The 27,368-nt window shown below is 35.9% G+C and overlaps 3 protein-coding genes across 6 annotated transcripts; 2 read left to right on the top strand and 1 right to left on the bottom strand.

Moving 5' to 3' along the window:
* Nucleotides 1–38: 38 nt before the first annotated feature.
* Nucleotides 39–14,288, top strand: LOC141901177 (serine/threonine-protein kinase A-Raf-like). The gene is made up of 17 exons (XM_074788284.1): nucleotides 39–157; nucleotides 525–626; nucleotides 1,234–1,575; nucleotides 1,671–1,774; nucleotides 1,847–1,952; nucleotides 2,085–2,278; nucleotides 5,738–5,906; nucleotides 8,217–8,259; nucleotides 8,777–8,869; nucleotides 9,801–9,913; nucleotides 9,998–10,194; nucleotides 10,549–10,725; nucleotides 10,833–10,879; nucleotides 10,955–11,073; nucleotides 11,320–11,451; nucleotides 11,534–11,668; nucleotides 11,769–14,288. The coding sequence occupies exons 1-17, from the start codon at nucleotides 59–61 to the stop codon at nucleotides 11,961–11,963; spliced, it is 2,367 nt and encodes a 788-aa protein (XP_074644385.1). The 5' UTR covers nucleotides 39–58; the 3' UTR covers nucleotides 11,964–14,288.
* A 1,819-nt stretch (nucleotides 14,289–16,107) lies between these two features.
* Nucleotides 16,108–21,579, top strand: LOC141901014 (carbonic anhydrase-related protein-like). 2 transcript variants are annotated; one of them, XM_074788068.1, is made up of 9 exons: nucleotides 16,108–16,364; nucleotides 19,697–19,891; nucleotides 20,016–20,054; nucleotides 20,132–20,256; nucleotides 20,348–20,443; nucleotides 20,544–20,606; nucleotides 20,928–20,979; nucleotides 21,076–21,188; nucleotides 21,305–21,579. In XM_074788068.1, exons 1-9 carry the CDS (start codon nucleotides 16,112–16,114, stop codon nucleotides 21,437–21,439), a joined length of 1,071 nt encoding a protein of 356 aa, XP_074644169.1. In that variant the 5' UTR covers nucleotides 16,108–16,111; the 3' UTR covers nucleotides 21,440–21,579. The 2 variants fall into 2 exon arrangements, with proteins under 2 accessions (XP_074644169.1, XP_074644170.1); XM_074788069.1 differs by lacking the exon at nucleotides 16,108–16,364 and adding an exon at nucleotides 17,417–17,714.
* LOC141901013 (cytochrome P450 2U1-like) lies at nucleotides 20,921–27,362 on the bottom strand. 3 transcript variants are annotated; one of them, XM_074788067.1, is made up of 14 exons: nucleotides 27,281–27,362; nucleotides 26,279–26,368; nucleotides 26,079–26,186; nucleotides 25,906–25,996; nucleotides 25,575–25,733; nucleotides 25,270–25,484; nucleotides 25,057–25,182; nucleotides 24,826–24,930; nucleotides 24,543–24,677; nucleotides 22,786–24,333; nucleotides 22,528–22,660; nucleotides 22,304–22,415; nucleotides 22,105–22,222; nucleotides 21,562–22,002 (listed from the first exon to the last, which is right to left on the bottom strand). In XM_074788067.1, exons 1-10 carry the CDS (start codon nucleotides 27,288–27,290, stop codon nucleotides 23,981–23,983), a joined length of 1,392 nt encoding a protein of 463 aa, XP_074644168.1. In that variant the 5' UTR covers nucleotides 27,291–27,362; the 3' UTR covers nucleotides 21,562–22,002; nucleotides 22,105–22,222; nucleotides 22,304–22,415; nucleotides 22,528–22,660; nucleotides 22,786–23,980. The 3 variants fall into 3 exon arrangements, with proteins under 3 accessions (XP_074644167.1, XP_074644168.1, XP_074644166.1); XM_074788065.1 differs by lacking the exon at nucleotides 27,281–27,362 and adding an exon at nucleotides 26,468–26,690; XM_074788066.1 differs by lacking the exons at nucleotides 21,562–22,002; nucleotides 22,105–22,222; nucleotides 27,281–27,362 and adding exons at nucleotides 20,921–20,969; nucleotides 26,468–26,690 and having other exon boundaries at nucleotides 22,270–22,415.
* Nucleotides 27,363–27,368: the final 6 nt, after the last annotated feature.

Genomic DNA, 27,368 nt, shown 5'->3' with positions numbered 1-27,368 from the left:
CCTAGATCCCACTTTTATCTAGAATAAACCATTGAACTGTATTACATAGGAACTGAATATGGCGGCTCAAGTGACGATGAACGGTATTCCAAAATTCACTATAGGTGCTCAGGAAAACGGCCCAGATACGTGTGACAACGGTGCAATCGAAGACGAGGTATTAGAGCAACTACTCGAATTCATTTGCAGGCTCATTGATAGTGACAAGATAGTGCATTTTGTAATTAACTGCAGCTCATTTTGCAAGAATCCTCTTTTTTGGGAGCAATCCACTGAGTTGACAGACAGTTTGACATTGCCATCTGACATTTGCTACTTTCCATCGTATTATGTTTAGATATACATCGTAAAAAGAATGAAGATTTCTAATTCAGGGTGATAGTCCGTCTCAAAAGGAAGCCTTAAAAGTTAAAATTTTAAGACCTAGGGCCTATGCGTTTTGAATTTGATGTAAAACTCAATTTTCTCAAACTGTCAATATAACAATTTCATAATCTAATCTAAATAAAATTTCTTATTTTCAGTTGAAAAATTTACGAAATGTAATCAAATTGACGAAAGAAAATCTTGAAGCACTCATCGCTAGATTTGGCAACCATCAGCATCCTCCGTCTATGTACATACAGGTTTGTATTGATTTGAATTCATTTAGAATCCTCAATACATCGAACAGTTACAAAGATTTATGTTTTTTGATAGAATCATCTTCTTTACGACGCTTGATAGAATACGTTGAAATGGGCTTTTGTGATTCAATTTGATGCTAGGATTTTCGATTTTTTACTGTTAAAAATCTTTTTTGTGTTGTTAGTAATAACACGACAGTAAAATTGTGTTTGTTTCTGTTCAGTAAGTATAAATGATTACTTAATACCTGTCTGAATCAGACTATTCACCTAGCCTACGTGTAGTTCTAAGGGGATGAGGCTCGTTCAATTTTGGTTATAGGTAATTTTGTAAATTTTATACAACTTTCTTACGCTTGTAAGTGTATTCTTCCACATTCACCTTAAGGGCAAGAAGGCTTGTGAGATTATGGGTGAATGATCCTTAATTTGACTGAATGATTTATACTTACGTGTATATCATCATTTTGCTTTGTTTCATGTTTTTTGGGAGCCTTCACTACATCTTGAAATATTATCTTAATAAGGGTGTCGTTTCTTTATACCTTGTGATAGCTCTGACAACGCGACATTTCATAATTCATCGAAATCTATTTCTGTATTCCAGGAATATGAAGGACTTACAAACAAAATTCACGAGTTACAAGAGAAAGAACAAAAACTTTTAGATCTAATCAATGTTGATTCTATGAGTTCTGACTCGGATGACTACGATTACAGTGAGGACAATTACAGAGCAACTGGACATATAGATCTACGTAATTCTGAAGCCGTGTACGGAAAAGACAATCCCGATACAGGTGGTGGTGTGTTAACTGAGAATAACAGTTCAAGTAATCTGACAAATATGGTTATGAGAGATAACGTAATGAACAGTCCTCAAATGCAGCACCGCTCGCCGATGAAAGCTACTATAAAAGCATTCCTACCAAATCAACAGAAAACAACGGTAGGCCTATATGTGTTGACGCAAAATAGCGTATTCAACTTGTACGGTTTTTATCTGCGATTGCTTTTGAAACGTTGTCATCTTTTAAAATGCAGGTACCTGTGAAGCCTGGCACTACTTTAGCCGATGCGTTACAAAAACCTTTGAGAATTCGAGAGTTATCGATTGAAATGTGTATCGTGATCCGCAGTTCTACGAGGTACGCTCAACGAAATGAAATACGGAATAAGGGAAATCATTTCCGTTCATGTCTGTATATATTTCATTGTAGAACAATTATACCTTGGGACATTGACACGTCTGCGCTTGCCGGTGAAGAATTGATGGTGGAATTAAAGGGCAACCTACCACCCCCTACGAGTATATCTCATAATTTTGTAAGTTATGCTCGATAGGTAAATGTTGTATTGAAACTATTCAGGCAGCAAGACATTGATTTTGAGGTTTGACAGTCTAACCGTTGATTAGGCGTAGCTTGTTTATTTCTTATTTTCTACTTTCGATTTCAGGTGCGGAAGACATTCTTTACTCTTGCATTCTGTGACAGTTGTAGGAAACTATTGTTCCAAGGATTTCGGTGTCAGACTTGTGGCTACCGATTTCATCAACGTTGTACCGATGACGTGCCAACATTGTGTCAGCAATCCGCAGAAGATGATGACATGTTGTATTACGACCACGATGTTCGGGAAACGGCTAAACAGTACGTATTCTATTCACCTCTCTTATACTTTCTTTTCCGCTTGTATCTATAACTCAGAATCAAGCAATGAGCATGTTTTAATCAATGGCGTTTCCTCAACTTAAGACAAAATTTTGAAATGAACTGAGGGGAAGAATGATATACTTGTTTAGACTGCTGTGGTTTCAGTGATGGTCGATGCTTTCTTAAATTTTCGCTTTGATTTCTATCATCTTTTTGTCTCATATATTGCATGTCTATTTGATTAATGTCAATGATTGCGGGTATTCATTTACATCGAAATACCTGAATTGATTCAAAGTTTTTCTCTTTGTATGAGTATTCTTAGAAATTGGTAGCAATAAAACACGAGGCCCGATCTTAATGCAGCATATTTTGGTTTCCAAAAAGATTCTATTTTTATTATAAGTGGCTAGTTAGAGTTTTTGAGGGTTTTACGCATTTGTTCGATGCGCAATTTGAATTCTCAGTATTTGTTTTCTAATTTTCACACAGCTCAAAATGGCAAATGTGAGTGATGTGATGATTTATCATTTTAGAAACTAGAGTGTATAGCCGCTGAATATTAACAGCTCATGTTCAACTTATTTTTACTCAGATTTGGATATACGCGACTAGTTTTAACCTCCATGATTGAAGTTTGATCCCCAAACTTACAACTGATATTTAGAAAATAAGTCTACATGTTATTGCTACATTCTAGTTTCAAAAGGGCCATCCTGATCCTTTACTATGTGTGTGCGTGTGTGTGTGTGCGTGGTTATGCTGCAATTTGCATTCAAATGTTCCTCGTTAGGACCATAATATGTGCATTAATTGTATTAAGTTTCCTTTTAAAGAAAAAGATCTCGTGCCAGATGCAGCTTAAAATCTTATTCTTAAGACTAAGAGGTATATTTAACGTCTTAGCTAAGTTCATTTAATCAAAAAATATTCCATCTGATTCGAAAGTTCGATATACTGCTGTTATATCTTTTTCAGGGTAATATATATTTCTTTTTATCGAAAGAAGATTGCGATGAAAATATTTTTAGTTTGATCTCAGTTTTTTGTTGGATATCCAGCATGATGTGGAATATCTTTTCTGTTTCAGCCTGATTACGTCCATTTCTATTCCAGACATCAATCCATGATTGTTTTTATTATCATTTATATAATTTTTCTTTTGTTTCGACAAAAACCATACACACAGTACATTTCATGTATAATTCAATGCAAAGATAGTTTTCGATACCATTTGTTCAAGTTGATTTCATTCAGTCCTTGTAGAAATTGGATTGATTTCCTTTTGGGCTGTGTATGTGGAAATTCTGTAGCTAGCGAACCAAATCTGTGGTTACTGCTGTTAGCCCTAGGTAGACAAAATCTGTCCTCTTCATTTCTTATTTAGTACAAAATGTCATCCTTGGAAATAACTTTGAAAATGTTGAACATCCAAAAACCACTATGAAGTGACAATAGTTTCGAATTTGCTCCATGAAAATTGTTTGAAGTTATTCCTAAGGATATATATGCTTTTAACCTTTGAAATTATTTTCAGCTCTTGAAATAATGCGCAATGTTCTATTCCTTTTATAGATAATCTCTTATTTTTGCCATCAGAATCCAAACCTGATGAACTCAGCTGTTGTGTAACACCCTGTTTTCATACTCAGGCCAGTACCAATCTGATATGCACCTATTAGGCTGCCTGCAATAGGGGTGGATCCAGATAATGTTTTCCAATGGGTTTTTATGCCCTATTTTGGGGTGCACCCCTTCTTGAATCAGGCCCTATATCCGTCCCTGTGCATATGTTTGATCAATGGTACCCTGTGATTGGTGCTGGCCTGATCATTTGTATAAGTTGTATCATCAATATGTCCATCCATGTCAATTTGAAGCATGTCTGGATACATACTACATGTATATTTACATAAATGGTTTCAGTCACCTTTATTTTATCAAATGCAATTTGACCCTAGTCTCGTAACATGTAACATGTTGTACGAATAGAATCTGTTAGTAATCAAGGAAAGTGAAAGGTCACGATGTTGATCTTCGTGACATGATGGAAGGCAATCGTAAAAACTTGTGAATATAATATGCTAACTGTGCGCAAAGTATGTTTTGACCTGATTGTATAATGTTTTATTTCTTCATCCTTGATTTAGAACAAAAACCTAATAAAACCAATAAATTTTCACTGCAATTACATTCAAAATTTTAATCAAACAGTAAAAGGAATATGAAAAACCACATAGAAATTGTACAACTTGTCATCTCCTGAATTTCAGAATGCTTTTTGATATCATTTCAAACTATTCTTGCCACAAGTACTGGAAAAAATTTCACTGTAAATCTTTGGGGGAAACTACACAATATTTGCTTCTCCTAACTTAAGACCTTTTTCCAACATTTCTAAAAAGCTAAATAGCACCTTGAAAGACTATTTAGAGAGGCTAATAACATACTTAGAAAATGTGCAAGATACATATTGGATACCGGTACATCATTAAAAATCTCATTTCAATCCTTCATCTTCCCGTCTTAAACTTTCTGTGATAAAACATCTTCACGCTGCCTTTCTTTTTTCTCTATATCAAACAGAGGTGACTTTTACTTCAAAATCTCCAGAGAAAGCGATAGCACTATAAGTAGCAGAGAGGATGAAATATGTGTCAACACCTGGTAATGTTATGCGTTTTAACATTCAAAGTTATCCCCCCGAAATCTGTCCAAACCTTGTGTATTCGTCAAACGCTCTTGTATTATTTATATTTATATATATATATATATATATGTATATATGTAATTTATATATGTATATATATATATATTTATATATAGGATTATTTTTAGGTTGTATTTTATATGAATTACGTGTGTGTTTGGTAATGCTGACTAATTTCCACTGAAACAGAGCAGTTGTTATATTGATTGTGAATATGGTTATGAATCTTGCCGTAGTCATTATTATGATGTTTTTTGGAGGACATTTTCTGAAATTGGCAAAGACATATTTCGATTTTAGAGGTTTTTTGGTATAAATCACGATGACGACTGCTTTGTAATCTTTATTTACACTATCATCGATGATTTTCTGCTTTAGAGTGAAGATTTTTGAAAGTTTTAGAAATATTTGGGACTGAAATGTCAATATCTTTCGATTCAATAATTATTCGAAGATTGCTTCATTCACGCGACGGACATCTATGATAGTTTATGCTGAATATAATAATGTTTTCATTGCAGTTGAATTGTGTAGTCGTTTGTTTTTCTTCTCTGCTAGAAATTGCGAGAAATAAGTCGGCATTTCCGATACGCACAGTAATCCAAGGTGGCTGAACAGTTGATTTTATGATTACATTTTACCGTCTCCGCTCAAAACTTTTTTGTTCGAATTACGACCCGTGTCGGTGGTGTATGTTTTTACTTGTTTTTCATTTTTCTTCTATCGTTTCTTTTACTTTAATATAGCTGGTTAGCAGCGGGCAGTGGTCATCCTAATACCCTATCGATGTTCTACAATAGGCCTCAAACGGTTTCACGATCACGTGCGCCTCCTCTTGCCCATAGAGAGCGATCCACTTCAGCTCCTAATGTTTGCCTGAATCTAGTCAATGCAGGCGATGGTAGTATGGTGGAGGTATGTCATTATATACTGTTCGCCCTGCACGCGCGCATACGTCTGTCACATGTAAAAAAGCAGCCTGCATTTTGAGTAGCCCTTCATTTCGTATTCAAATCAATTAAATCTAATGATAATAATGCGCATCATTTACTGAGAGAATGTTTTGAATTTTCTAAATCATAGATAAGAAGCGTACAAAACCAACTCACACCGCAAGTTGCCTTTCTCATGTGCTAATCATCTGCGTCAAAGCAAGGGCGACAACTATGTTACGTTGTTTTATATTTATCATTATTATTTATATGTTTTCCTATTGCAGCACGTGTCATTATCTCTATTATCTATATCTGAGTGGAGAAATGCGCCGCCACCTTCGTGTGTGTAACTGCGCTTTGAATGGTAGTTTTTTTACGTATGTGTTATTTTACAGTAGTCTCGATCCCGATGCCGGGCGCAAACCCGAGCGATCGACCTCTGCACCCAATGTGCGAAATTTGCTTCCTAACCATGACTCTTCATCATTCACCGAGTCCTATGAACAACAGGAGGTAATGTAGGGCCGGTCTTGTGTATATCCTTGTCACGGTGTATCCCTCACATATTCGCCGGCTACTTTTAAATACTACATTCCGGTAGTTGCCATTTTCTACGCCAGTGTTTATGTCAGGGATAGAGGCTCCTGTGGTTTTCTTTCCATCATAGATTATAGCGTTATTTTTGAGTTTCCTTTGGTTCGTGGGGAATTTTTTTCTTAAATCGGAAACAGGATTAGGTATACTTTACCTGCTTTTGGTCACGTCGAAGTCTGTTTTCGAAAATTCTCATGTCTAATTCTAGAACATGTGGTGACCTAGTTGTTACTGTGCTGTCGCCTCTTGATTATTTCTTCATCCTAAACGTGTAACCAACTCTGGAAGAACAATTTCTTTTATGCTATTGATTTTACCCTCTCTGGATATTTGATAAGGAATTTCAGTATAAATACGGTAGTCGCTATTTTGGGAAGTATTTTTCTCATTGATATTCTTATATTCCAGTACCCGCCTTGATCGTTGTCTGTTTTGCTTATTGGGAATGGGTTCAGCATATATTTTTTTCTATTTATGTAATCAATTGATATAGAAAACATGTTTGATTTTCACCAAGTGAACTTAAATGTTGTTCATATGTTTCTAAGTGAATGGACATTACGGATTTTCAACATTCAACATGTCTACGGAATTAACTGATTTGTTGTATCTGCTATTGACAGTTTGACAGGATTTTCCCCCTTTTCAAAGTTATTTTTACGAGACATCATTTCAGGATCGTCATCATCCCTTTGTGGCACCAGTGACACCGCCTGTGTCTCTTCCGCAGGCTCCCGGTTTGACGATCTACCTTGACCAGGGCAAGGTTAGACAATAGCTTCAATCATGACTTGTTATCAATTACTGGTATTCAGTATTTCGGTTGCATATCTTGAAGGTCAAGGCCCCGGTTTCGGTGTTTATCACATCATTCATTTCAACATATAGAACGAGGTGATGGATTTTCATCATATTTTCTCGATGCCATTTATCCATTTATAACCTTAAGGAAATCAGAAAAAGACTCGCCATACAGGTACATACGCAATGGTTAGGTATTGTTACGTTTGTGATAATGATTGCGACTTATCATATTTTGTAAGTTCAGATTCGCTGTGACTGTGTGAATTATAGTAGTGAAGTTTGTGTGATGTACATGTACAGTACCTGGCTGAGTGTTTCGTTACATGTACGGTTCTCTTACATGTATCCGCAGTTTACTTCTGCTGGTTTCTATCTATTCCCTGCATTTCGTTCAACATCATTCCTCAAAACACGTTAACCGATCACCTGTCTCCGCTAGTTCAGAATGTGATGGTAGCACTCTGCCTTCCTGATGGACGTGATCCTCTACTCAATTCACAATGGAATTGTCTTCGGTTTTGAATGACCGTATTCTTTCATTGTCATCTTCATTACTACATTCCTTATTCAGCTTTTTCACGGGTACTTTCTCATTTTATTCTTGACACATTTTATTCTTAGCACGTCTTATCTTAAGGTTTTGCTATAATTTTCTCTCTTTCCCTGGGTAAGTACCTAATTTTACCAATCATCATCAGTACTTTTTATACGTATATATTTTACTTGTATTATCAATACTTATATATATTTTGAATATATTTACCTGATCTCAATCAGTTATGTGCATGAGTTTCGATAACATTAACATAATCATAATTTGAAATTTATATTAGATGTTTTCATACAGTTAGACTATAAATGCCAGCTACCCTTGTGAAATTTTATTTTACAGGAAGTCACACGGAAGTTCCCGTCGACCAGTGCCAGTAGTGCAGGTGAGTTCTATGTGTATTATGTCTACTAGTTTTCTCCTATATGGCATCGGTAAAAGTGGTGTTTGTTATTTACGGTTTACCACATTGGCGTTCTTCTCCGAAGGTCAGAATCTTTTGATTTCATATTGTACATAAATGCATATATGCACATGCGTGTATGTATAAGATTCATCTGACGAAGGAGCTCACAAGATACTTTGCTCCATTTTACTGAACAATGTTTATTCATTACTGGCTCCTGGCTTCTGAAAATTGTAGTTATAATTCAAAACGCTGACCAAGGACTTAGTTTGTGTGTCATTACATGTAATGATATTATGAGTAAAATTTTTGGTTTTACCCTTGGTCATCACTATCGGGATTAACATTTTAAATGTTTGCTCCCATCCTTAGTACTTAGTAAGTTATGGTCGTTGTATCCGGATGTTTCCCTACTGCTGTTAACTGGTGTGCATTTATTTGTGATCGCACTTTCATCTCTGTCTGACTGTCGTTGTTGTTTGTTATTGAATTACAGACCTGATGTTCAACCACCGGACTACAGCCGATATAAAGCGCTGTGAAAGCCCTAAACTGACTCAAAAACACTATTATGCCACTATTCATAAAGGTAGCTTCAATGAGCGAATCGCTAACTACTACTACTACTACTACAACTACTACTACTACTACTACTTACTACTACTATTACTACTATTACTAGTATCAATTACTAAATCTATCATTATTATTCTGACTGTTATCATTATTTAGATATTATTTGTATGATTATTATTAGTATTTCTGCAGCTAACAATTTGATTAACAGCTATTATACCTTTGTGTCTTTCTCTATCTTACACTCTTCCCCTGCTAGTAAATGTAGACCATGATTTTTAATGCTTTCAAACAAACCCTCGGCCGCTATCTACCGCTATATAGAATGGGCTTTAGTATATGATGATCAATCTGTGGTTATATTTCACTGGATCCGTCAACTTGTCGCACAGCGAAAAAATGTAATAATCTCATAAACATTAAAGTCGAATGAATACTGTAGTGTACTCAAATGAAAGAAGAAATATATCCCTGAAGAAGGGCTATGGTACCACTGTTTTATTTATGATGCTTTCTGCTAATACCCCTCGACAAATCTAATATGCACAGGCACACAACAGCATGTCTTCTTACTACTTGTACATGGTTATTTGTAATGATGTATGATTTCCATCTGTTTGATATTCAAATTCCACTAAACGCTTTATCTCCGTTAGTTTCAGCATGAAATAACAGTAAATTGATGGCAATGCGTGAAAATATCCACTCTTTTAAAGTGTTTATAGCCTGACTTATTATATTCCATAGTCCATTGAAATTCAGGATTCGGTTCCTATATTGTGTGTCATCTTAACTCTATTTTCAATGACATTGCATTCAACATTGACTGCAGTTGTGGAACTGGGTCCTGTGGTTTTGATTTTTCAAATCTTTACGTGTTCATTGCGGTAGTAAATTCTCTTAAGATTTTAACAATGAGCTAACATATCTTTTCTGTTTTCCAGGTCAAAATATAGCGACGTCATTAATCACAGGAAGTGGTGCTAGTCCTACAAAGTTAGCTCAGCCTACAATACGGACTAGGTCTAGATCTGCAGAATCCGAACACAGGAAAAAGGTACGATTCGATGATTATTCTGAATTTACGGAGATATTGGACTGGATAACTTCGGATGCAATTTCTTCGATTTGTTTTCCACAGCTTCCACGTCGAGATTCGAATGAAGATTGGGAAATACCGACAACTGAAATCCAGATCGGCCACCGAATAGGATCAGGATCGTTTGGAACTGTATACAGAGGTCACTGGCATGGTCAAGTTGCTGTGAAACGATTGAATGTAGTTGAACCGACTGAAGCGCAGATGCAGGCGTTTAAGAATGAAGTAGCAGTTTTACGGTAAATTTCCTATAACGTGGTTCCTGCAATCAGTGAAAACCCGGGAAGCCACGTAATTTAAAAAGCGTTTTCTGAGGTGTTAGAAGGTCAGGGAATTTCAGCCTTTGAGTGCTCAAGTCAATGAAGAGTTCGAATTGTCTAGAATTCCTTAGAATTGTGGGAAGTCATGGTATTTGAGAGTTAATATCAGGAAATAGCAAGAATAATTGGGATTAGAAGAAAGGACATGGAAAGTAATGGAATTTGGAAGGTTATTTAGTGCAGGAACCTTTTATGAATAACCTTTGACTAAACGTTCAGCAGAACAGCGAAAGTATTATCAGTATATGATGCATCGCCTTCATATCTTTTCAGAAAAACACGACATGTAAATATTCTATTATTTATGGGCTGGACATCGCAGCCAGCACTGGCAATCGTTACTCAGTGGTGCGAAGGTTCCAGTTTATACAAACACCTTCACGTTCAAGAGACTAAATTTGAAATGATCCAGTTAATAGATATAGGAAGACAGACAGCGCAGGGCATGGAGTAAGTGCACGTGTTATTTTGCTTTTTTCAAGAATATCCCACACGCTAGCATCTCAATATTATGCCTGAATTGATTAATTGAATGCTTTCTCTTTGACTGTTTGTAGTTATCTTCATGCGAAAAACATCATACACAGAGACATGAAATCTAACAGTATCCTTTGTTTTATTATTTTTATAATCAAGTGATTATTTATTTCGTGAATTTAACCTTAACTTGTGTTAATAGATATCTTTTTGCATGATGATCTGACTGTGAAGATTGGTGATTTTGGACTGGCAACTGTGAAAACTCGATGGAGTGGGTCTCATCAGTTTCAGCAAACTACTGGATCGATATTATGGATGGTAAGCAATTGTCTGGAAGAAGTTCTGGGCTTTAGGGCATCTTACAATGGAACCATGTCAACCCTTCCATTGCTGACTAGTTGATATACAGAAGTGCTGGTGATATTTTGAAAATTGAAAAAAAGTGTAGACTTACTGAAAGGGTTGATGAACTCGGATATGTCAATTGTCAGATATTTCATCCAGAGTTAGACAATTTAATTAGTTTCAAATTGGATACTGGATGAAAATTGGTATGAATTTCAGGCTCCCGAAGTGATCCGTATGAAAGAAGAGAATCCATACACATTCCAATCAGATGTTTACGCTTTTGGAATTGTAATGTATGAACTTATGACTGGACAATTACCTTACTCACACATAAACAACAAAGACCAGGTAAGTATTTTGAACAATCATGGATTTGCGTTACGTTCTAGAGAGACTGAAAGATATTTGGATTCAATGTTTTATTCACCAGATATTATTCATGGTTGGTAAAGGATTTTTGAGGCCTGATGTACAGCTATGTCGATCTGACTCACCGAAAGCGTTCAAACGTTTGATGCAAGATTGTATTAAATTCCTACGCGATGAACGGCCATTATTTCAACAAGTGAGTTTCTTTGCTTTTTTGTCTATTGAGCATCAAGATCAAGCTCATATAAATCTTTCAATTGATGCATTTTCTAATACTCGCTTCATGTGGTTTTCAGATTTTGGCTTCACTTGAGAATTTGTTGCGTTCGTTACCGAAAATCCATCGCAGTGCGTCGGAACCGACATTAAATCGCACTCATCCGCAATCTGATGACTTTGATTTGAACTATATATGCGCATCGCCGAAGACACCGATTAACAGTCAGTTTGGTGCCTTTCCGTTTTTTTCGAGCGGCTCACATTATCAGTGAAGTGATTATTACTACAAGCAGAATGATTTAACGCTATGAACACAGTCCGAGTTTGCACTACATAGGAAATAACATAAACTTGATCGTTTGCGTTCGTGTGTGTATATATGTGTGTGAGATTAAAGACTAATTTATCTGTGTGCGTCATGCGTGTTTTTAATTTGTGCGCAGTCTTTCAAAAAAAAGTTCTGAGGAAAGCTAACCCGACTGACTAACATGAGATTTATCATCAGTCGCATCTTGTTGTGTGTAAACTGAAAATGTGCTAACTTTAAACTGAGACATTATAGCTCTATTATAGATAGATCTTACGTTACGGATTCGTCAATCCTAACACTCTTTGGACATGGCGCTTGGAACGATGATTACAAATCATGGAATAATTGAAAGTTATTTGTCTAAAAGTCGAGAGCTGTATTCCTGACTGGACATCTTCTTACGATATGGATATGTAATACATAACATGAAATGCATTACTCGGTGCAGCACTTAGAAAAATTTGTCTTGTTCACGAAGGCATTCAAACTTTACAGTTGCTGAATGGAGTTGTGGTGGAATGCATTGGTATCATACAATACATATTTTTGTTAATATTGATTACACTTGTCACAAGTGACTGAACTAATCCGTGTGATCATATTTTTTCTCTATTGTGTACTTAAAAGGAGATCAATCTTCGGATTTGTGGTAGTTTTATTATTGAATGGGCAGGCGAATGTATTGTCGATGAGAGTTACGTATGTACAATTGACAATTTGCCCAATTAATTAGAAATTATGAAAGCTTTTAATATTGCTCATGACTCATCCACCCGTTGAAGAATTTGTTGTTTCTTGTTGCTTATTTTATCAGCAATTTTTTCATTCACGTAAGGAGTTGGTGCTACTGTACTCAACAAAATTAGATTAAGTTTTTCATCTTATTTTCATTGTATACATTTGTTATATTCTTTTGTCTGTTTGTTTTGCTTTTTCTTGATCAAATAATCCATACCTAAGTCCTCTAGGATTATTGTTGTTTTTTTCGAAAATGCGATATCCGAATTGCAAAATTTACAAGTACACTTTAAGTTGTTAGACCATGTTCTACTTTGAATAAACTATGAGTTGAATAAGATATGTATAAAAAGTATGTATAAATATATTTCTTTTTGTACTGTTTCATGAATCATTAAATCCCAATCTTTGTGTATTTACCCGAATATCTTTGTATTTTGTTACAGAGAATTGATGATGGAAATATCATGTCATCAAGTTAGTTTACGATATCACCCGTGCGATTTTCTTAACTACTAGAATTAATTTGTCAAAGTTTTGTATTATCCAATTTCATGGTGTAGATACTTTAGCGATGGGATGAATTCCAAGAAAATCCGTATATACCCGGTAACTGGAATAATGAATATGAACTGTAGTGAATCAAACGTATTTTAAAAAAGATGACAAACCGTTTGTGTATATAATGTTGTGGTGAGTGTGGTGTGCCATCTGTAGATCTGGATGCCATATTATTTAATGCATGTACATTTTTAGTCCTTTCTGTGACGTAAACGAAAAAAAAAGTCACTTGTAAAATATGATGCTGTAAATTATTCTTGATATTTTAAAGGAAATTGTGTTGTAAAAAGCATAAAATGATAAGAACATTCTTGAACATTGTATCATGTGAATATAATATGAATTATTATTATCAATCATTAATTATTATTGTTATTACCATCATAATATCGGTTATGAAAATTATGTTATCAAATGCCCACACTTATGGAGATTTTGTTTAGGTTCTGGATTAGGATTGAAGGAAAGTTTCAATCCAGTAAAATCAGTTTCAGAAAATATTCTTTTTGAAAAAAAAAACGATACGGATCCATCAAACTCAAATAACGACCAAATTTACAAGTATTTATTACTTGCTCGTAACTTGCGTTATCTTTTTTTTAAATTTCAAAATACGTCTAGATGATTTCACGAACTACGTCGCTGTTGTCGTTAGTAGCACCGCTAGCCGACTTAAGTCTGCCTAAATTGCCAGCAATATTATAAAATTGCGTTGTTTTTGTATGAATAGTTGCCATGCTCTTTTGGAAACTCGTGGATTTTTGTTGTTAATGGTTATTTATTATATCTTTAATCTTGGATATGTATTTGATGTATAAATCATTTGGCTACCGACGTCAAGAGCGATAAACATTCACACACAATAATCGAACATGATGTACACACATTTTTTCTCTATACGTTCATTGTTTTAATTTTCGTTGAAAAACCAGAAAGAAAATGTTTGTAAAGTACATGTACTTATAAACATGTATAAAACGTCAGTGTCCATGGTGTCAAAAAGATTAAATTGTAAATGATCTATAAATCTTAGTTTATCTTGTTCCTCATATACATTTAACGACTTTAAATACGTCGAGGATATTTAAGGAAGCAGCGATTTTATTATTTTTAGCGAGCAATGTCGGTCTTAAAATATCTCCGGGAGCCTTTGGTAAGTTTCCAATATAGGGCGTTAGTCGATATCGTCGAGTAGGCAGGCTGCATCATTTCCATTATATACCGATCAATCTATTCATTCTTGCGAGTGTAATATATCGGTTTCAATCAACAACGCGATAAATATCATATTGATCCGGAAATATCTCTCTTTTCTCTCCGTGTAACCATCATCATCATCCCGAAATACGCAGACGGTCCCGACAGCCGTATCGTCGTCATTTCCACCGACGAGGTAAGGCTAACGCGCAGTTGTCGTTAAACGTTATTTTTCCCCATTATTTATTGAATGTTGTCTGATCGGTATTAAGGGTGTGGCACTTATCTATCCGTGGCCGTCTTAAATGTCGATTAATCATAGAAAATTCGCCTCGTCGCATTATAGTGCTCGACTTGCTCTGCAGACTGAAACCGAATGATGATTTGTTTTCTATTAGAAAAATTTTCAACATGTCAAATAGGACGGACTTAATGGTTATCATCTCATATAACCAGTCATATCAGTTATGATGATATCAAAATATGAACGTATGTTGTAAGCCTAATCGCTAAGGGAAAAGTATTATCGCGAATAGATTCATATTCATGTTGAGGTCTGTTGCAGTAGAAAAACAAAAGCCATCTTCAGGCACTAATAACAGTAAATCGACGTTATAATGCCAGCCAATACATCACAATCAGCCGACTGAAACGTTCAATAATCCCCAGCTTCTACCCGTCACACCGTTGTCGATTTCAGGTGCGGCAAAAAGTCTGCATCCACATTCACTGAAATGATGTAGTCGGCGATAGGGATGCGTTTATACGGATTGACATAAAACATTAATTAATAACCGGGTCTAATGTGGTGAACGGAAATAGAAACTGACTCGAGATTCTGACCAGCTAGCTCAGACAGCGCAATTTACTCAAATCGTACAATATTTCTGTTTGAAACGTGACTTGTCGTCGTTATATTCCTTCTGCCGTTCACCGACTTATGGAACTTTTCAATAAGAGAGCAGTAGTTACCTTTGAAACAAATACATACGTCAAAAAGTAAATAAGAAAGATTTTCAATTCCTGGGAACTCGTCGTTTGTGCATAATGGCAGGTACGTAAACGTGGTTTAATGTTGATTTCACTTGCAATAAGTGACCGTTTGGTATCGTGTTTTTGATAGGAACGAATCATACGGCGAGCCAGGCTGAATTGATCGAAATAACATAATTCGAAATTGAATTAGATAGTAGAAAGGTTTTTATAGGAGATGATCATCCATCATCGTTATATATATATATATATATATATATATATATATATATATATATATATATATATATATATATATATATATATATATATATATATATATATATATATATATATATATATATATATATATATATATATATATATATATATCGACACTCACACGGCTATTCGATCATAATTAAGGAGAATACACTACACTTAAACAACAATATTTACGTGGGCTTTGAAGGTGCTATGATAAAATGCATTTCAGTATGGCGTGTTTTGGTGTTGCTTAATACTATTGACACAATCGAAAATCATCTATGCGTGAAATTTGGTCAAACGTTGGAAGACCACATGTCCAAACGAACAGGCGTATTTAGCTACTATTTGATATCGTAGTCGGAGTCGTCCGTCATGTTTTGGTCACGAGATGTTCACGAACGCCGAGAATCTGGTGCCGAAGTTCACGATAGCTATCCGTTTATAGCCAAATCATTGAAAATCCCAACCATGTGCGTTCTTGTTTCTGCAGCCGCAAACCCAGCTCCGCAGAAGAGGGGTCTGAATGATCTGACTAGACGAAAAAGTATCGCCAGCGGAATGAATTCTACCATACGAACTTACCACATCAAGGACATCATATCAGGATCTGGATCCCTTTATAAATGTAAGTATATATATCTGCAGCGGTGGATCCAGGATTTTTAAAAAGTGCCTTTGCTCTACTGGTCATTCCCAGAGAATTTTGAGAAATTATCCTTATCATGGGCGTCCAGAGGGTTGTCGGGATGCGGATGACCTCCATCTTTAAACCCGCATTTGTTTAGTTCCGAATTTTGTTTTTTCATATTCCGGAAATTTCATAAGCATTTTGCATCATCAGATCCAGAAAACGGCCCTCTCAAGCTTCGAATTTAATAAAGAACCTAAGAAGCAATTTCAAGAATTCAGAAATGCTCGTTTGCCTTCGGTGCAAGGCAGATACGGCGCGAAGTATGGCATAATTCCGCCTTTATTAATAACTACCCCTCTAAAAAAGATCCAAGTGACGCCCCTGCTGATTTTCGTGCATTTTGAGCGTCTTTAGGTACTGCGCTTGATCATCTCGTATAGTAGCACTTTGAAATGCAGCGTTGAAAAACTGGAAACAAATGATACGACAGAAATCTTCCAAAAGCACCCCCTGGATCCCCACCTGATGTCTATGTAAATTAGAATTTCACAACGAAATATGAATTATTTGAGAAAATGTTCACCAGTCGTTTATCCGCATGTGCCTACATCGTGGATGTACGAACTTTGGCCATCGCCAATAGCATTCAGCACTCCTTTTTCATTGAACGTTTTATTCTTGAAGAAATACAAATTATATATATTATATATATATATATATATATATATATATATATATATATATATATATATATATATATATATATATATATATATATATATATATATATATATATATATATATATATATATATATATATATATATATATATATATATATATATATATATATATATATATATATATATATATATATATATATATATATATATATATAATTTGTATTTCTTCAAGAATAAAACGTTCAATGAATGCATCATCTATAATTTGAAGAAGATATTATTCGATCCCGTGAATTTAAGTGACTTCAGGTTACAGAGGGGTTGAATGTTGCGTCGTGACAATCCATCTCGAGGTTGTCGAGCCATATGGTTGCGTTTGACATACAACTACCGGAGGTGTTGCATTCGACGAGCCGCGAATGTCGCGGTATTAACACCAGTACGTGGCCGTTAAAAGAACACGCCTCGAGTCTATAGGCGTTGCTGCGATCTCGGGATTTAGTGTCGAAACGTATCTTTTTTCCCAGTGGGCCCAGCCATGGACGCTGGGGTAAAACGAAGCCGGTATCGGGCTGTCGAATGTGACGCATCTTTCGACGTTTGTGAATTTCGCTTATGGGACGACGATATCAATGAACAATGGAATTATCACGACGTTGACGGTAATATGAAAATTATATAAAAAGTGTACATTCATTTGAAAACTGATCGATCCATCCGAAAAATATTACAAAATTTGTACGTATTCCTCGGGAATATAATCGAACCCTAATTGCACTCGTAATTGCAAACGTATTGTATCAGCCGCGTGTAGCTCGTTAAAACGCTTGTCTGAAAAACAAATACCGGTAAAATAAAAAGCTTCGCTATTCAAAAACATAGTTATACCGTTTACGTGCTAAACAATTTCACATTATCTAAATGTGCGTGGTATAACAATAGTATTGCTACTATCTTTCATGTACGGCACGACACCGATCTCAAAAAGTACTTCACCTTTACACACGTAAAAATCTGAAGTGCTAATAATGACTAGAACAGTGAATGTTGAAACATACATGTCAGGGCCTTATTTTGAAAATTCGCCAAACTTTTTTATGCATCGTTTGAATGGTTTGATACGAAAAGTCATCATCTATCTCAAATTCCATTGTTAGTCATTTTCAACCCTGCTACTGAACAACGATGTGAATTATACACGTTAAAATATAAACACATCACACCGAGTCTATCATTAATCATTATCTCACGATTTCGACATTAACGAATTAAACAATCTTTGACCTATTTAGTTCTACGGGTTTCGTGTAAAACGGTTCTTTAATTTTGGGGATGGATTCAAAGGTACAGTCAAATGATTTTATGATAAGTATGATCAGTTACCTCTATGGCCTTAAACCAGCGCGTTTTGATTGCTAATCCCAGAAGCACAAGGTCAATATAGTTTGATGCATTAGTTTGGATATCATTTGATATGTTGGGGGACATTCTTAGAATTCTTATCAGACGATATAGTATCGATAAACGTCGAGTATCAATTTATCACAATATATCATGATTTAAGAGTTAGTTGCCTATGCAGTCTGTTCTCGGACATTCAAAAACAATATACACGTCGTTCTCTATTTTTCAAATCGTTCAGTCATTGATCTAATCAAATGGCTTTTTACATCTGGGTCCAATGCGTCAGCTGTGGATATATTTGATCTGTCTCATTATTTTATTAACGAAGGATGATTCGATGTCTGTTGAGGGAGTCGCAGTTGGCGCATTTCGAGTAGACATTGCAATATCTTAATCAAGTAGTCGTTCGTTACAGGGGAATCGAAAATATGCTACAATACTACTGTACATAAAAAAAGCGTTTTCACCCGTGTTGTCACCGAGCCAGTAACGGAAGCAACAAATAAGGCGACGAAGACAATTATACGTTTACAATTTCCGTGAGTCAATCACACAAATGAGTCGTATCTAAACTACCGTGGCGTTATACTAACCGCAGCAAATAATGGCAATGGCACGACCTATGATATACGGTTTATTGGCTCTGCGAAGGCCTGGCGACAGATTACACAAAATTGATAAGGAATCGGCGGATCTAGCCTCTGAAAATTAAGGCTAGAATACCAATCGGTTCTTATGCAACATCGCGTATTACATTTCTGAACGTTTCACATGATTCTCAGTGTTGATAAAGATAAGAGACGTGTTGTCGATGAATCCAGGAACGCGAAATGTTTTATAGACTGTGTGTAAACTACTTCAAATTACCGTACTCAATATCATTAACCTAAAGTTGACAAACGCAGTTCCCAAGGCTGGTAAAACACCCAACAGCTTCTTGAGCATATTGTAACTCTGTATGTGAATGAAGAAGTCCCACAATAGAATTTTATATGATTAAATTCATTAAAACGAAACCACAACGTTTTGTGACTAAGGGCCATCATCGTTCCACCTGATGGTTCCACCTGATGCGAAACGTTGTGGTTTAATAGAATCCATCATATAGAATTCTTTTATGATACTTCTTAATTCATCTACTGTTTACACTGATTAGAGTGTTTTATTCGACTACTAAAAACTCTGTGTAATCACAAATTAGGGAAGATCAAATCCTTGGAATCTACATTTTTTAATTCAGGTGCAATGGAATGGGGAATAACATTTCCTGAAGCGAATGGTGATTATCAATCACCAATAAATTTGAATTCTCGAACTGCTGAATATGACCCGAATCTTACCGAGAGTCCCCTCGTCTTTACCTACGTCCTGTGTAGAGAAACGGATATGTGTAATAACGGCCATACATTGGTCGTATACTTGCGTTACAAGCCAGGTGAGTTTGAAAGGCATCTATTAATAATCCAGAAGAAATTGAAAGATAAGGCGTGGTCTTGTGGCAGAATATGAATCCGCCGCATACAGTAAACATGTAATCAAAATTGTGTTTTCTATTTCAGGCGACTCCGGTTACAGAGCCGATCTCGTTCCCAAGTCTAGTGAGTGCAATGTGATTGAATGGATAAGTAATGTAAAAAGAAATGATTTCCAACATTCAGATTGATGTATTTTGCAGTATTGTCTGGTGGACCTTTGTCACCGAATCACGAATATGAATTGGCTGAATTTCGGTTTCATTGGGGCCGTGAAAATAACAGAGGATCGGAACATACCGTGAATTGTAAAGCGTTTCCTATGGAGGTGATGTCAATCAAATATCCTTATTGCTGAAAAATCCATTAACTTAGACTTTTGAAGACGGTCATTGATATGAAATTCTGTATGATTTTAGTTGCATCTCATTCATTACAACACAACATTGTATCACTCCCTTGAAGATGCCCTTGGGAAACCAGATGGGGTCACCATAGTTGCCATATTTATTCAGGTAAATCAAACACACGTTATGTTTCAATACGTTTAAAACACGTTTATTGAAGTTAGTACATCTGCATCACAAATATATGACATATTTTGATACAATTAAGGTGGGTCGTGAACACGAAGGCTTAAAGGTCATTACAGAAAACCTAGAAGATATTCAACATAAGGTAAAAAGAGAAAACAAACTAGTAGCCAATAACGACAAGGATTTTGCTCCGCGAGCGATAAACTGATGAAGACAAACATATATTGTAGCTCATTCTGACGACAGCTGCTAGTCAACCGATAAATCAATTTCACCTGGCATCCTTCATAGCATTCACTACTTATCCACTGAAATATTCATACACTAGCCTGTAATACTTACATTCATATCAAAATCTTGACTTCATTTGATCCAAGCAATTCCTAACACTATATATAGGGTTTTATTTTGTTCATACTTTTTGAAAAAAAAATCCTTAAAGATGCACGATCGTACGTTTTAGGGGCGACAGAAAACAATCAGCACAGCCTTCAATCCAAATTGTCTGTTACCGGGTAAGTCGATATATCAATCGAATGAAATGATAGATGAAGATAAGAAACTGAAATGAAAATGTTATTTCACGGAAATGTTATTTTCATATTTTTCAGATCCGATGTTGCGAGACTTCTGGACATATACCGGCTCATTGACAATCCCTCCATGCAGTGAAAACGTCACATGGATAATGCTTAGATATCCACTTATGCTATCTCATACTCAGGTAAGCTCTTTTAGTAAGATTTTGGCATCGTAAAAAGTCAAGACAAGTCAGTTATAGAACCAAAGTATATATGTATACATTCTGATAATGTAACTATTTCATATGCACATTTTCAGATGGAGGAATTTCGCCGATTAAGAACATTTCACAAAGGTGAAACTCCGGCAGTGGGCGAGGATGGAGCCTTGGTCGACAATTTCCGCCCAACACAACCGTTGAACGATCGAATCGTACGCGCGTCGTTTCAGTAAACATAGATGAAACTAGATGTGTAGTGGGACCAACTGCTTTAATGCGCCACCAAAACCGACCCATGCTTCTGCCGTTTGTATGATTTTTGCATTTATGTGATTATGAATAGATTTTTGTAGAAAACAAATTCAAAGTTTAACAAGGAATTTCCATTGAATCTTATTTTGAATGATGCTTCCCTGGTGCGGTTAACATCAGTAAGCGCTCAATCGACAAAACGACTGTCTGATATATTCACACGATTCTGAATCTGTGCCAAGTACACGAAGTTACTTCATAGTTCAACAAGTAATATAACGATTAAATCTTTAGAGGAAGTTCCGCTCATACTTTGTCAAGCTGAAATATGGTACGAGATTTTCGCCGTTTAAGTTAGCTGTTATTTTGAGGAGCTCACAAGAACTATTAAAGATTCGAAAACCTTCGCATTCGCGCATTTCCTGACAGTAGATACCGCATCGCATTTTAGTGCAACCTGCTGCCAGAGGATACCTAATCAATGTCTCCGCGGTACCCCGCTGCCCTGTGACCTTTGAATACTTGAATTTTTGATTCGTAAGATCTAAAAAACAAAAAGGAGACGAATTCAGTAAACGGAGCTAAACTCAGTCAATAAATTCCAACATTAATGAACTTTCCAATTTTCTGACTGGAATATACTCACCAGGCGAATTGATGGATGTTGCACCTACGTGCCATGCGGTGTTTGGTAAGGTAACGGGGCAGTAATTTGGCGGCCGACAAGCGATTTTAAATGTTGCAGTTCCATCCGATATTGCAAGCTTATATAAATAGATAAATAGAAAATGTCTAATTTTCTTGAGCTCACCATTACAATTTACGGAACCTTTTCTTCAGTATACCTGCGTAACCGCACCGACAGAGCCGGTACTTCCTGTTGATTCAAATTTGACCAAAGCCCTTTTCAATCGTCCGATATCACAATCCTTTCTGATATTCGAATAAACCTTATCCCTGAAATTAATTTAGTCGCGATTTCAAAGTTACTTAATTTCGAAGTTCATCGTCTATGAATTTGATCATTTCTTTTCTACAATCTATCGAGATGATTGAATTCGTTACGTACTTGTCGGTTACTAACAAGTCAACGGCACAAGGCGTCAGTAAACCTCTCGTACCGAAAAATTCTACTTTTGGGAGCTCGAATTCCACCCAGTTCCATTGATCGTTTACGCCTATCGTAACCTGGAAAGAGCTTTCTGAAGCGAAAGTAAACTCGCTTTAGGCTAATATGCATTACGCTGAGATTCCATAATAAAACCTCGTTTTTTTGCAATAGAATGCTTACAAACCACAGAATATAGCACTTGATACATTCACTTACCTTCAGTCACGTTCAGAACAAAAAGCCAGATTAATGGGATAAACCATCTAAATCCGTACGAGGAGACCATTCTTAAACCGACTTCTGGTGTGAATATTCTGGAACACCGCCTCAGAGTTCCGATCGCAGTTGATAGCGTCGAATAAGTTTTAATAATGCGCGATGAAAATTAGCTCATTACGAACGAAATAAATGATTCTGGTTCGAGTGGATTTTCTCAGGAAGTAGTTCTGAACGACAAACTGTGCGAAAGAATGTTTTCCAATAATGCTACCCAACGGCAAAAAAATAAACATAAAACGCGTCATTCATCGGATCACTCCCCGACTTACGATAACAATCGTTTATATTTCGCAATGAAAAATGTATTCGTATGTATTCGGACAATTACAAATACGAGAGTTGTTTAAGAGGATGCGGATGAATGGAGAATAGCGAACTCGATTGTCATCGATAAATAGAGAGTTTTAGAGTTTTCTAATTAAATTTCAGTCATAGATACGATCACTGAAATATTAATGAAACAAAACACAAAAACCCCACAGTTCCATGATTTAAACTCAGCTACGCAATCATCATATAAAACACACAGATATTCAGTTGTAAAACTTCCACTTTATAAACTGAATACAGATGTACTCCATTTTGCTGCTTTTTTCATTATTGAAATAATTACAGGGTTTATTTTTGGAATATATTTTGTCGCAATATACATCGATCTGTCAATAAATCACATTCTCTGAAACATCGGTCATTTATATACAGATACATAGTGAACTGTGCCTACCTACTGCAGTCAAATACTTTATCTACATCTATTGGAAAATGAAATTTGCACCGTCAGTATGGAATATATCTTTCAATGAATTGACCGAATTCTTAAGGACGAATTCGAAACAAGTGGATCTTAAGACGACGAATTATGATTGACAAATTTCCCATCAATGCTGGTATGAAAGTAAAAGCCGCCCCCCCCCCTCAAAAAGAAAATCTATTCTTTGGCCGTATATATGATAAATTGACCTAACATTCCATTATTTTTGTAAGTGAGAAGGATTTCTTTACCAAGTTCGAACCAACTAGTCTTGAAATTTTTGGACCATATCCGGATCGAAGCCATTACATTTGCAACGCTTCATGCTACTCTTGGTGTTGTTAGATTCGATCAGGTAAATCACATTAAAGTCAGCTGTACTTATCCACGTGGAGTAACGATTACTTTGTACGGTTGTGGTGTACAAAGAAAAGCATTATTTTCGAACTGTATCGGTTGAGAACTAACGCTATCATCCTCAAATCGGATGTTAAACTTTTGGAGAATGCTCGTGAAGAAAATGAAAATCTCCTGTTTCGCCACGTTTTCACCAATGCATGCTCGACGTCCTGCCGAAAAGGGCAACCAGCTTTTAGGTTTGGCGATTAATGATTTATCTTCGTGTATGAAACGTTCGGGTATAAATTCTTCAGGATTTTTCCATTCTCGTGGATCGTGATGACAAGCCCAAATATTAGTGATTATCTGTGCATCAGCGGGTATATCAAACTCATCTGAAATAATGAAGTTGATGCTTTAAACCTACACATGAAAAACGCTAAGAATTGGAAGCTTCAGTTTGATAACTATTCAAAGGGTTAACACAGTAATCTATACTGGTACTTGCACTTCAATCATTCTTCAGAGAAACCTGTCCTTCCCAATATCACGAGGATTTCGCTGAATTCTAGGAATGAAATGTTATTTACATGGTTAGACTTACTAATTTTGGCGTTTTCAGTGGTTGTTGCGTGGAATAAACCAAGTGGTGCAACCGGAGCAAACCGAATCGTCTCGTACATAACTGCTTCACAATACACCATTTTCTGTTTGTCTGATATCTTCGGTAATAAACTTCCTGCAAGATGGAACGTCATAACAGATCTTGACACATGGTAGATTCTTGGTATATGGATTACAATTATTTTGCATTGAAATTTGTGCATTTTCCAATCGAATCATCGGATACGCGTGTACTTATAATCATCACAGTAGATGCGCCTTACCAATCGCTTCGTCAATTTCCATGTGAACTTTTTCTTGAATATGTGGATATTTTGCCATGAAGTACATGGTCCAATAAAGTGTATGCGACGTTGTGTCGACTCCAGCTAAACGATAAAGCAGCAAACATCATCATTTTAATGGATTCTTCGAGAATATGAAATTAAAGCAAAAATAAAGAAAAAGCCATATAGAACGCTTGTGAGTATATAAAGGATTTGTTGTGTTTTTACCAAAGAAAGCATCAGAAACAATATGAACAATGCGTTCTTGAGTAAATTGATCCGCCAGTTTGGCATCTTCTTGTCGAATTTTCTCTTTAGCTTGAATCAGATAGTCGATTAGATCAGAAATATTGTCTGAAATAAAGAAAGTGTTAAACAGATTCGGTTTAATAAGAAACTCACGTGGGAAAATCAATATTCAGAAGAGAATGATTTGTGTACCTGGATTGTACTTGTTGTGATGTTCTTCGACAATTCGAGTGATATATCCCAAGAAATAATCGACGATTTTCATGAAATCTTTGGTAAATGATGTTTTGATAGGTGAATATTGCCAAAACGGCAACCAGTCTTCCAGTAGACCATCGCTGACCTGCTGATCCGATTTTTTAATCGTTTCTTGTATTTTTTTGAAATCTTCGTCATCAAGATCAAATCTGAGTAATTGAAACGTCGTCGGTAGGAAAGTGTAAATTATCAACTCGAATGCGAAGATACATGATTTTCAAAAGGAGAATGAATCTTACTGGATACCGAACAGCATGTCACAAATAACATTGTAGACCAACAGATCCAAGACTGATTTCATATCAATCGGTTTACCATTACTCTCCGTTAGCAACGCGATACCTTTCTCGAAAGAACAATGCACCTTACCATCCAATCTTGAGCCACTCAAAAAATTTCTAAAATTTTATGGAAAACCTTATTCAACAACTAGCACGTAGCCGACACGAAATGATTAGATAAACGACTCATTTGAATTCGTTTTTTCAGTGTGGGACTTCATTATTAACCAATAGGGCCTATATGCATTATTGTGTTTGTTAATATAATAATGAAGCAACAGCAGTCTACCTGAACCCACTCGTGGCGAGTCTCCGACTTAACTTCCACGCAGGGGACGGGTTACTTAGTAATATATCTTGGTTTTTAGAAAAGCAAGACACTGTAAACAAGAAATAATAAAAAGAACACTTGTAAAGAATTTGATGAACTAAAACCGTGTACTGAAAGGAACACACACTCACGTGACCACACACTTGGTCGACCATCGAAATGACCAGACTGGTTAACTAATGCCTGGTTTATAACATCTGCACTGTTTAGTATTATCATCTTAATTGGCTTACCGAATCCTAAATCAACACATAAACATCATATGAAAATCTATATCAAATCGAACATTTATATTCCAAAAACGCTCTAACAAGTACGACGTTTGCCTTACCCGCGGAGAAAGTAAATATATTGCCATAGGTTTTAGACAATTCTGTCAGATACTTGTACAGAGGCTTCGCCGAATCGCATGAGAACATTTCTAAAAACAAAAATGAAATAATCATGTTTAGACCTTCCATCGAGACTGAAAAGTGATGGAAAAAAGTAAGAAGTTAGGCTACGTCACAAAAAAACCTACCAATTGAGTTTCCAATGAACGGATATCCTTTCGGGCCCGGGGGTAGATGATATCGTTTATGATGGTTGAACAAAATATAAACGAAAACTGCTAGTATAACTGTACCAAGCACCAACGTTAGAAAATCCATTTTGTTTAGTGTCGAGTCCACGTAAATATAACAAAAATGGCACCTAGATCTACGTACAATAGACAAAGACTAGTTTGCAAGTACTAGTTTATAGCGTAGCAAACCAACCTACGATATAGCATACGAGATATGACATATGTATGCTGCGCTTGATTGTACACGTATTATAAATATACTTATAATCATGCGGCCCGTTGGAATGCATTTCGTGCCATAGGAACATTAGTTCGAATAAAATCTTCTTTGCCTCCCTACGACAGTCAGTCAGGCCAGTTATTGCACGTTGGTTGTGCTACTGACCTAATAAACCTGTTCAGATATAGTACTGTCATAGCATCCAGCAGGGAAGATATTTCAATAATTCATGAAAATGATTTCCTTTGGGTCAGTATCTTGCTACAAATTACTAATCACAAGAGATTTTGTATTTATTAATTCTTTTCAATACAAATCCTCATTTATTTTCGAAAATTGAATTTCCGAATATGTCATCGTTTAATGATGAAACCACGATACCACAGAATGTAAGACATGGTCGAAATTCTATTCAAAGCCAAAGATACCCAACTGCTAGTTGGTGAATATACCTTAGGACACATTATTACCGTCTGTTTCTGATAAACAACTGAGATTTTAAAACCCAGAAAACAAGCAGAGCTAAATTTCTTTTTACGTTTGTTTACCTTTATTCATTTCAATTCTTATCTAACCAAACATCGTGGATCGTTTTACAGTTGTTTTCGTAAATTATGGTAACAATTATGGTTTAGT

Source organism: Tubulanus polymorphus, chromosome 3, assembly GCF_964204645.1.
Source record: "Tubulanus polymorphus chromosome 3, tnTubPoly1.2, whole genome shotgun sequence".
Classification (NCBI taxonomy): domain Eukaryota; kingdom Metazoa; phylum Nemertea; class Palaeonemertea; order Tubulaniformes; family Tubulanidae; genus Tubulanus; species Tubulanus polymorphus.
Note: the sequence above shows the minus strand (reverse complement) of the source record. Positions and strands in the feature narration are given on the sequence as shown.